At 36.6% G+C, this 12,396-nt stretch overlaps 1 protein-coding gene across 1 annotated transcript in view; it reads left to right on the top strand.

The window, feature by feature from the left end:
* kcnk1b (potassium channel, subfamily K, member 1b) overlaps window positions 1-9,479 on the top strand; it is a 31,654-nt gene extending 22,175 nt beyond the window's left edge. The window contains exon 3 of the mRNA XM_034185023.1: window positions 5,674-9,479. Coding sequence (XP_034040914.1) covers window positions 5,674-5,924 — 251 coding nt within the window. The 3' untranslated portion in view covers window positions 5,925-9,479. The remainder of the gene's footprint in view (window positions 1-5,673) is intronic.
* Window positions 9,480-12,396: the final 2,917 nt, after the last annotated feature.

Consider the following 12,396-nt stretch of genomic DNA (forward strand, 5'->3'; position numbering starts at 1 on the left):
TCATATGGTATTATACTGTTATCTGTATATAGACATAAGTATCTCCTGAAGTGATGCATTAAGCACCACAGCCAAAAATACCTACAATGATAAAACCACAATTATAAAAATATACTGTATATATATGCAAATATAAATATATGAATATATAAATACATATATCCCTATATATGTCAGTCACAGTCAGAGCTGCGTGTCGTCAGAGCGAGCTGCAAAAAGTTTGTACCTGAGTTTTCAGAGGTGGTGTTTGTAGTTGCCATCTGCCACGCCGGTGTTTGCCAACCCGGACAGTGGGAATACCACCTCAACCGGCAACTTAGCCCCGCGACTGGACAGCAACAACGTCCGAGGCCCGCCCAACGTGGTGAATTCACTGAGGCCGCGCGCTGCGTCATTAGAGCCGCGCGTCACGAGTGCCGCTTCCCCGAGGCCTCGTGCAGCCACCGCGGATCCATCAGCGCGGAAACACCGAGGCCGCGCGGCACCAGCGCACTGCAGATCCATCCCGGTGACAAACAACGCAGGCTGTTAACATCGGCGATCGACAAGCTGCTCATAAGCCGACCATGGGTCCTAAGAAGGTTCTGACAGCGGAGGAAGGTGACGATATTAAAAAATCTCTGGACTTTCTATCAGAGGAGATTTCTGTTGTGAAGCAGCAACAGAAATCAATCATGGATCTGGTGGAGGAGGTGAAGGCATTACGGCTCCAGAATGCCGAGAAAGACCGGCATCTGGTGCAGCTGGAAAATAGAGTGGCTGAATTGGAGCAGTACACCAGAATTAACGACGTCATCATCACAGGTCTTCATATCAAACCACGGTCCTACGCACGGGCGGTAACAGATGAGAGCGGAGGGGAGCCCAGTGAACAGGAGGTCAGCTCTGTGAAAAAACAGGTTGCTGATTTCCTCCTATCTAAAGGTATAGAAATGGATTTAAATAACATTGAAGCGTGCCACCCTCTGCCCCGGAGAAATGACGGTGATAAGCGAACCGTCATCATGAGATTCATCAACAGAAAACACAAAACAGCACTGTTAAAACAAGGAAGAAAACTGAAAGGGACAAACGTATTCATCAATGAACATCTCACCAAACGGAATGCCGACATCGCCAGGAAAGCACGCTTCTTGAAGAAACAGGGAAAAATCCAGCACACATGGACTTCAAACTGTAAAATATTCATCAAACTGAACGGATCACCAGAACAAGCAAAAGTCATGGCAATAAGGAACATCGAGGAGCTGGACAAATATGAACAATAGTGTTTCTTAAAGCGAGGATCTGGACAAATATGACCAATAAGGTATGAGGACACAAACACATCACAACACCATGACACAGACCAGAGGAACCTATTCATCTACTACCTATTCATCTACATCTGGAGACAAGAAGGATATAACTCAAAGGATTGCTGATCATGGAAAAGTAGAACTGAGAACATTTAAATACACAGACCACAATGTACTGGACTTGGAGCACGATATAGACCCAGACAATAATTTCTTCTCAAATATCAATGACAGTTGTTGCTATTATACAGATGAACAGTTTAATCGGATCATTAAAACGGATAACAAATTATCAATAATCCATTTCAACAGCAGAAGTCTATATGCAAACTTTAACAACATTAAAGAATATTTAAGTCAGTTTAAAAAAATATTTAACATAATTGCTATATCAGAAACATGGATCAATGAAGATAAAGGAATGGATTTTGAACTGGATGGATATGAATTTAATTGTGTAAACAGAAAAAATAAGAGTGGAGGAGGAGTGGCTGTGTATGTGGATAAGAACATGGATTATAAAATAGTACACAATATGACAACTGTGATTGATAACTTATTAGAATGTATAACTATTGAAATATGTGAAGAAAAAAGCAAAAATGTATTAGTCAGCTGTATATATAGAGCACCAGGATCTAGTATTGAAACATTCACTGACTGTATGGGAAAAATGTTCTCAAAAACTAATCAAAAAACTGTGTTCATTTGTGGTGACTTAAATATTGATCTGCTCAATCCAAATAAGCATAAAATAACAGATGAATTTATCAGTATAATGTACAGTATGAGTTTATATCCAAAAATCACCAGGCCAAGCAGAATTACATCCCATAGTGCTACCTTAATTGATAATATATTCAGCAATGATATTGAGAATAACACTGTGAGTGGATTATTAATCAATGACATTAGTGATCATCTACCAGTTTTCATCGTTTATAATAGAAACCATCGGCGGAATCAGCCAGAGGAGAAAATAAAATACAGGCGAGTGCGGACAGAGGAAAACATGAACACACTAAAGAAGGATTTACAGGAGCAAAACTGGGAAAAGGTATACAGTGAAAGTGATGTTGATAGTGCATATGAAACTTTTTTACAAATATTTACATCATTATATGATAAAAATTGTCCAATTAAACAAGACTACAGAAAACAAAAAATCCAAGCTTGACCATGGATGACGAAAGGGTTACGAAATGCATGTAATAAGAAAAATACACTGTATAGAGAATTCATAAAACTAAAGACTAAAGAGGCAGAAAATAGATATAAGAAATACAAAAATAGATTAACTAATATTATACGGGTATGTAGGAAGGAATATTATAGTAACATATTATATAATAACAAAAACAATATTAAAGGAATATGGGATATATTAAATAGCATTATCAAAAATGGTAATAAAAAACAGAGTTACCCTCAGTATTTCATTGATAATAATGTCAAGAAGGAAAATAAGGATGAGGTAGTCAACGGTTTTAATAATTTTTTTGTAAATATTGGACCAAGCTTGGCAGAAAAAATTCCTGATTCCCAATCTGAGGATTGGGATAATAATCTTATAGAAAGAAATCCCTGTTCAATGTTCCTCACAGCAGTGGATGGAAATGAAATTATAGACATTGTGAATAATTGTAAATATAAAACATCTACCGATTTAAATGAAATTGATATGGTGGTGGTAAAACAGGTCATTGAATGGATTGTAGAACCATTAACATACATCTGTAACTTATCATTTCAAACCGTTAAATTTCCCAATCAAATGAAAATAGCTAAGGTTGTGCCGCTGTATAAGACTGGGGATAGACACCACTTCACAAATTATAGACCTGTTTCTTTGCTTCCACAATTTTCCAAATTATTAGAAAAGTTATTCAATAATAGATTAGACAAATTCATAAATAAACATAAATTACTTACTGATAGTCAATATGGATTCAGAGCACATAGTTCAACATCACTTGCATTAATAGAATCAGTTGAGGAGATTACAAACGCCATAGACCACAAATTACATTCAGTTGGAATATTTATAGACCTTAAAAAGGCTTTTTGATACAATTAATCATGACATATTAATCAATAAACTTGAACAGTATGGGATTAGGGGGTTGGTGTTGCACTGGGTGAGAAGCTACTTAAGTAACAGAAAACAGTTTGTGAAGTTGGGGGAATATACATCATCATGCTTGGACAATGCTTGTGGCGTCCCACAGGGGTCAGTATTGGGTCCAAAACTGTTTCTAATTTATATAAATGATATTGTCAATGTTTCCAAAATATTAAAATTAGTATTATTTGCAGATGACACAAGCATTTTTTGTTCAGGGGGGGATTTGCAGGAGTTACTGAGGAGGATCAGTATAGAAATGGGAAAATTGAAAATATGGTTTGACAGAAACAAATTATCATTAAACTTAAGTAAAACAAAATACATGTTATTTGGCTATTGTAATACAGACATACAGGTTCAGTTACAAGTCGAGGGGGTAGATATTGAAAGGGTACATGAAAATAAGTTTCTGGGGGTGATAATAGATGATAAGATAAACTGGAAGACTCATATAAAACATATACAAAGTAAACTGTCAAGAAGCATTTCAGTTCTAAACAAAGCGAAACATATTCTGGACCACAACTCACTCCGCATTCTTTACTGCTCACTGGTTTTACCATATTTACAGTACTGTGCAGAGGTATGGGGTAATACTTATAAAGGTACAACACAATCACTATCAGTAATGCAGAAAAGAGCTATAAGAATTATTCATAATACTGGCTATAGAGATCATACAAATCCACTATTTTTACAATCCAAATTCTTAAAATTCACAGACTTGGTTCATTTTCAAACAGTACAAATTGTGTATAAAGCAATAAACAATTTACTTCCAGCAAATATTAAAAATATGTTTTTTAACAGATCAGGGGATTACAGTCTGAGGGGGAAATTTAATTTAAAGCATCAGTGGGCACGAACAACATTAAAAGGTTTCTGTATTTCTGTCTGTGGGGTGAGGATGTGGAACAGATTGGGAGTGGGGCTCAAGCAATGTCCAAGCATGAACCAGTTCAAACAGCGGTACAAAAATATGTTTTTTTCTGGGTATAGGGAGGAGGAAGGGTAATGAGGGTTAGGGTGTTTTTGTTTTTTGCTTCGGCTTGTAAATATATAGTATTTTGTATGTAAGTAGGTATGTGAAGGTGTATATTTATGTTTGTGTATATATATGTGTATATATGTATATGTGTATATATGTGTATGTATGTTGATGTGTGTATGTATATATATATGTGTATGTGTATGTATATGTATATATATATATTGATATCGGTTTAGGTGTGTAGGAATCTATGTGTATATGTGGCAAAGGGTATTACTGGTTGTGGGGAAGAAGGGGTAGGGATAAATAAGCTGATGCTTCACCCTACCCCTTTTCGGACATGTTGGGTACACAGTAGGAACTTTTTTGTTGTTGTCTTTACTGATCTATCTTGTAATTGTTGTTGTATCAAATGTTCGAAATAAACAGTTTTCATTCATTTTCATATAAATGCAAATACATAAATATATAAATAGACACATGCTGCAACATCAAGGGAACACATTCATGATACAAGGATATCATAAAAAAGGTCTCAAGTCAAAATCCTCATTTAAACCCTTAGGGGAAAATGTATTTAATGTGTAAATCCAGAATGTGTCGCCTTTGAGAAGCAAATGATTCACATCACCACCTCGATTAACATGTTGAGTACCTAAATACCTGAGTGAACTTACATTATGTTTAACAGAAAAATGAACTGCCACAGGACTTTCCATGTCATGGTTACGAATCTTAGATGTGTGTTCTGAAATTCTTGTTTTTAGAAATCTTGTAGTTTTTCCAATATAAGTCAGTCCACAAGGGCATTTTAACATGTAAACCACATAAGAGGTGCCACATCTAATAACTCCCTTGATTTTAAAAGTCTTTCCCCTCCTGGTATGTTGGAATATTTCTGTTCTAAAAGTAAAGTTGCATTGAGTACAATGACCACATCTGTAGTTCCCATCTGGTGTGTTTAGTAAGGAGCATGATTCCATTAAAGGAAAGAAATTGGAATGAACCATCATACTATTCAGATTAGGTGGACTTCTGTCTATAATACGGGGTGGTGAGGAAAAACTTTTAAATCTTTCAGTTGCAGGTCAGTTTTTTTTTTTTGTTCTTTCTTTGTTTCACCTTTGTTTTGATATTTTGAGTAAGTGGATACATAAAATGAATGAATGTTGTATGTCAGGTAAAACTAATAGTTAATGCTGCACCCATTGTGATTCTAAGGCCTGCCCTAATCCTTTCTTACTTCTCTCTCCCATTAGTTTATCTAATCCTGGGTCTGATCGTTATGTTGGTGGTGTTGGAAACCTTTTGTGAGCTGCAGCACCTGAAACAGCTGAGGAAGATGTTCTACTTAAAGAAGGAGAAGCCACAGGACCGCCTAGCCATTTTGGAGCATGACCACCTGTCCTTCACTACGGTGTCCGACAGAGCCACAGCGCAAACTGAGGGCAAAATTCTTGTTGGTGTTCCACCCTTGACATATCTAAATGAAGATCCCATCATCCATTAAATGCTGAGAAAATAACTCTATGAAGGATAAAAAAAAAACGTATGTGAAACTAGTGGGTATTATGCACAACAGTGTAAGTGCACAGAATGAGTGGATCACAAGCTGTCATGTAGACATTCTTCAAAGCACATCCCTGAAAATTGTAGTTAGTTTAGGCTATTCAGTTTAGCAAAATCACCTTCATTTAAACAGTCATTCCAGTTTTAATACAGCACAAAGGCAGTCTGTTTACATTATCAGTGACTCTAAAGGCAATCATTGATTAAACTTCAGTCCTGGTTTACTGATGTAAAATTTGCTGGAATGACTAACAGGACCTAATCTCTTTCATGAGTTGTAGTGATTACGGTATAAAATGCTGTTTACACAATTTTAGAACATTATCGTTCTATAAGTCCATCTGAAATACATCAGAATCCTCTGCAGTGTTCCAAATCATTGTACATTGTATGTGCTGTATATACCTCATTATTACTGATTCTTAACAGATATCTGGAGTGCATTAGAAGTTACAATGCATATTTTAAGAATATTGGACCCGCTAAAGGTGTTGTCAGCGCACAGCCGCATTCTTTTTTTTTTTTTTTTTCAGTTAACTCTGATCTTTTGTGAAATGAACAGCTGTGCTTCATTGTTGCTTCATCTGCATGTGTCCTCTCAGAAGCTCAGTCTGAAGCATTGGAGAGCCATTAGATATGATTGCATGAGTATTGTAAAAGTAAAAAACCAGTAGAGTACAAAACGAAAGCTCTCTGCCTGATCTCAGCTCAGTTTTGAGCATGCATAGAACATTTTGGCCGACAACAGCTGACAAGGAATGCATTTAGCGAATGGGAAAAGGACTTTTGCAGGACAAAAATGAACACAAATATCCAAAATTTGTATCAATTCCTCGTGTTTCCTTGATCCGTCATGGTGTGACAGGCGCCTAAAGTAGACACAAAACATACAAAGAACACAATCAACTAATTTTGGTTCAAAGATTTTTTTTAAATGTTATTTTTGAGTTATCAAGAAACTGGTTATTTCTAATGTAATGTGACAAACATTTGCTATGGTACCTTTATATGTACTGTAAATACTAAAGTATGTCCTGACCATTCGCAGTCTTTGATATGCAGAACATTTGAAATAAGTCTTGTGATTGACAGGGACTGTAGAGAGAAAACAGTTCAAAGCACAGGATTTGTTTGTGTGAAAGTACAAAATGAGCTTTGTTAGTGCTACAAAATTATTATTTTATAGAATTTACAGATTTTACCAGCTTCTCTGTAATTTGCACATTGTTGCCCATGTTCTCTTATGATTTGTAGCATTCGTGACTCATCTAATGGTGTTGAATAGTGTGGTTAGACTCCTTGCTGACACAGTTCTTTGTAAGGGAAAAGATTTGTTTCCTGTGTATATGTATTTTTTAACATGTCGCAGTGCCGGGGTAGAGACAACAACAACAAAAACCCTTAAGCTATTTCTGCAAATCTCACTGACTATTGAAACGTGCACCAAATAAAACTCTTAATTTTTTACACCTACGTTTATTAGTTTCTCTGAAAGTATATAATTTAAGGTTTCAACCATATTGTAAATAAACTTTGAGGAAAACAACTAATAAATGTAGGTGTAACAAATTGCGTTGATTCAAGTTTAATGTTCAGTTGGATACATTATATTGTAAAAGTGACTTGAAAATATAATCAAAAATAGTTTCATTTTACAAATGGTGAATTGTTATTTGGGACAGGATTTCCCAACATATTGGGCAAAGAAAGAAAAAGTTTGAGAGCCACTGCATGAAAGGCAGCTATAACAACTTCTAAAACCAGGTACTTAGTTTGGAGTTTCTCTAAAGAAAGAGAGAGTTTAACAAATGAGTTACTTTTAATCTGTATTGAAACAGACCATATTTACAGTACTGTACAAATGTAAGCACATTAATTGCACCTAAAAGGTTAAAAAAATATTGAAAAGCTGCTGCTAATATTTATAAATACATAGATGAAATGGGAGACCACTTCTTTAAAAAGATACAATTAACATGATCAATAAAAATAAATTTCTTTTTGGTGATCAGTTTTAGTTTTTAACAAAATAGAGATTGGGATTTCAAATCATATAGGCACTATACTTGCATAAAAAGAGAAATGAAGTTTTTTTTATTTTAATGTGTTGTGGGTTGTGCTGGAACATATTTCTAATTTACTAGATTCTTTAAAAAAGTACTTTTTTTTTGTTGTTATTAAAATATAGTGTTGTGTGGGCATTTTTATTTCCCCACAGCTGCTGGTTGGGGTGTCAAATACTGTAGTCTGATAGGATATCTTGGGTGCCTGAATCTTTTACACAGCAATGTCGATGCTGCAGTTAGAGCGTCTGATGCCGAAAGGCTTGATAAAAGCTCTGCACCAGAACAGCAAAAGTTTTCAGTAGCACTTGACCGTATTTATATCATTTGAATGGGGAAAATGCACCCATTTAAACATATGAAGGTATGTTTTATTAATTTGATAGTTGTATGCTACAAAATGGTACATTAAGGAAATACAACAAAGCTTGAGCATCAGGAGAACATGCCAGGTCTGATCATCCTGCAGGTCTGTTTTCTACTTGCATATTAATAAAAGATTATGAAAAATCTTCCGACATACTGATTTCATATTGTGTTTGAGACCAGCAGAAATTGGTCCGTGCAGTATATTGCACTGCTGCAGAACCGTTAGTCAAGCATTTAGGCGTAAGCTATGTATCTGTTGTTGATTAAAATGTTTCAACCTGGTGTGACCGGTTTTTGCTACTATGTCAGGACCCAGCCTTTTTTTTTTTTTTTTTTTTTTTTTTTTGAATATAGTATTTTTATTTTTATCACTTTGAGGGTAAGGGCCTGAATGGAATGCTTGCTCATGTTTTTAAATTGCATATTAGTACTGTTACCGTGTCTTTACAGTACTTCACACAATTGACAGTCCTGTATTTTCTGTTTTTAAACCAGTCTTGGCCTTGGTACAACCTTTGAAACTGTTTGCTCAAAAAAATAGGGACTTTGTTTTTAACAAGCTAGATTTATTTATCTGATTTGCTCTTTATGAATAGTGGAATGTACTGAATATATCTGAAAACTTTGACCTTTTATCATGACTGCTGTTATTTGTAGTGTTTGTTTTGTGTTTGTGTGAGTTGTTTGTCATGGAAAGTAGTTTTTGTTTGTTTTTAATTTGTTTTCTGGTCCTCCATACATTATCATCATGGAGTGAATATTCAGTGAAGGATTTCAAGTGCAAACCTGACATATTTTATTTATGTTCACAATTTTAAATATACCTTTGCAGTCACTGCTGTCTGTACATAGCTATGTTTGCTTGATGTCTTAAGTTCAAGTACGCATTTTAGCATTTAAAATGTGACTGTCAATATTGTAAAACCAGACCGCTCTGGAGCATCAGGGTATGAAATTAATTTCAGTGTAACAGAATGGAATACATGTAAAATAGCTTCAATAAATAAAGTGGTGGTTCACTGGTGACTCTTCATTTACTCAAAACTTTGGAGGTTTATCAGTTTTCACTTACCGTGACATTTCAGAGCTCCCAAATATACTGAGTGCAAAAAAAGTACTGACAATTTCATGGGAATTGTGCTGTGATGGCAGTTAGTGTGTGGTTATGTAACTCACTGTACTTACAGAATGCATATGAATACAGGAGCCAGAGTTTTGGTCAATTGGCAGGTATTATTACAAAAACAAAAAATAAGATTCTTTTGAACTGTAGGTAGTGTTTTTAAGAAAAAAGCTGTGCACATTATTTATAGTACTTCTTCATTATGATTGTTTTTTTTCCCAAAATTTGTCAATAAATGAGTATTGCAAATATTTAACAGAAACTATTACGTGTTCTATTAAATATTCTATTAAAAACCAAGCGAATTTACAGCTTGTTACTTTGGAAAGAACAAATACTACATGGTGTAAGCAAATATGTGTTGGAAAAACAAGTAGTGAAGCCAAATACAATGTTTGTAGTAATACTAATCAGAAGTACAATTTAAAGCTACAGTGTGTAAAAGTTAAAGGTGATTCTTAGCAGAAACTAAATATATCGGTTGCGCTTAGAATAGGCCCTTCATATCTGTATGGGAGGGGGTCCCTCACAGGGGGGCCTCCATGTTGATAGAGAAACAGAAAAGGGACATACTTAGTCTTTGTTTTTGCATTTTGTCACGTCTCCAGAAGACTAGAGGAAAAAATGGATTATACTTATACTACTTATCACAAGAAGGAAAGGGAGCATGAATCTTCATCACCAAAGAAGCAAAAATATGAAGAGAAAAATTCCTGACTGGTGATGGCAAAATGCAATCTGCACTTAACCACGAGATGGCAGTAAATCCTCCACACCACAACCCCGGCCTTCATCCCAGTCATTAAAAGTTACAGTTCTCTCCCACAGAGAATTGTGTTTCATGGGCTCTGCCTATAAAACACATCTCTGAGGAAATGAGATGGAATAAGACTTGTTGTCTAAAAGTTCTAAAGAAGGAAATATGTTTTTTTTTGCAACACTACTTTCCACCAATCAGTTGCTTTATAGTGTTATTACCGCAGACGTAGAGACCCGGCTCACTGCAGGCCCACTGAGATGACAGCATTTATTAAATTTCCTACCTGAATAATGATGAGGGGAAAGAAGCTTCTGGCAGAGTATTTATGCGATGCATGTTATGGGAACAGTTAGCCGTGGGGAATGCGGTAATTGGGAATAACTGATGAAGATGCGAGACGCGTTGATACAATACAACTGGATTCATAACCATTTAAAATATAACCATTCATTTACATAATGAGATTCCAAAAACAAATCTTGGTAATAAAACTGGAATGCCTTTTTTAAAGTACTGAAAAGGAGTTTGCCGATGTTTATTTATGAACAATGAAGGGTCTGGCAGCTCTGACTGTCACAGAATAAATTTAGACTGCTATACGATGATGATGGCTCTGAAAGCCATTTACAGTAAGACTCCCTTTAAAGGTTCTCTTTCTTTAGTTTTTTTCACTCCAGGAATGCACTAGAAAGTGAGTTTTTCTCAGTAAAAGCTGGTGTTCGTTAGCGATGTGTTGTGCCTCTGACTCTCTTCAGTGCTTGCATCAACTGAATGGATGAGTTGTGAAAACCAGCGGCTCAGGTGCTTTTGTTGGTGAGGAAAGGTTTACTGACCTTGACATCCTGGACAATGTTGTAGTCTTTGTGGAATCAATGGATACCCTGATTGGAGCACTTGAGAAGCCGAGTGAGGAGTCAGACTGTCTGGGATTGCAGTTGTCCCAGATCGATGACTTCCTGGACTCAGCCATCAGAAATGTATCAGTATGTACTGAAAGTGTTGAAGTTGTAGAGACATTCACTTACCTCGACAGTGACAGTCATGTCTCTGGGTCCTTGTCCTGTGAGATTGAGACACACCTGGGAAGAGTTTATGTTGTTTATGATGCTGCTGGACAGAGGTGCTTAGTGATGCTGACATCTTGGCAGGAGAACAGTGTTGAGGAAAGATTTCAGGATCCTGGCGCTTCCTCTCTCACTGTATGATTGTGGGACTTGGACTTGGATGTGATCCAGTGACCTAAGGCGGCAACTAGATGTTCTTGGTACAAGGTTTCTTCGGGTGCTCCTTGTGTACTGCTGGAATGGCTTTGTATCAAACAAGCAGTTTCTTAAGGAGACTAAGGCCCTGTGTCCATGTAGTGGTTGTTTGTTTGCTTTTTTCCTGGCAGAAAAGCACCATATTGACACACAACCTAAAATCACTTCTAAGGTAACGTCACGTCAGCTATTTTGGTCATGTGGCGCCATGATCCAGCATGCAGGTACCTGAGTGTTGAGGACTCCAGCTGCGGTAGAAGGCCAATGGGATGCCCACATTTCACCTGGCTGCAGCAGGACCATCCAGGACCCAAGGAGGTTCTGTGGTTTGGTGGATGTGGTGATGCACAGCACCAGCACATGTTGCTAAATGTGGCATAGTGGTTAGCACTGTTGCCTCACACCAAAAAGGTCCTCCTGGGAATTACTTCCCACCTGGTCCTTTTTGTGTGTAATTTGCATGTTCTCCTTGAATGTGTGTTGAAAATGCTGACTTCAAACTACATATCAGTTTTTAAATTCTGTTGATAGGCCTCGTAACTTGAATAATGAATAAAAAAAATAAAAAAAACGCACAGCTTTTTCCTAAATAGTATGGTCATTTTTGGTCAAACAGGAGTCTGACTTCCTTGTTGAGTGAGCTGCATTTGGCTGCAGTAGAGAGAGTTAAAAAAAGGTGTCCCCTTTATCAATGGATGAAAAATGCATGCCCTAAACCTATACCAATCAAAACACCAACCCCCACATTGGTTGATGGTCACACCACGCAGCAGTTGGTGGGGGTTGGACTAAAATATAAACACTGCCTCCAGGTGGACAGCAGGAGTGACTCGTGTTGG

The sequence above is a fragment of the Thalassophryne amazonica genome, chromosome 13 (assembly GCF_902500255.1).
Source record: "Thalassophryne amazonica chromosome 13, fThaAma1.1, whole genome shotgun sequence".
Lineage (NCBI taxonomy): Eukaryota > Metazoa > Chordata > Actinopteri > Batrachoidiformes > Batrachoididae > Thalassophryne > Thalassophryne amazonica.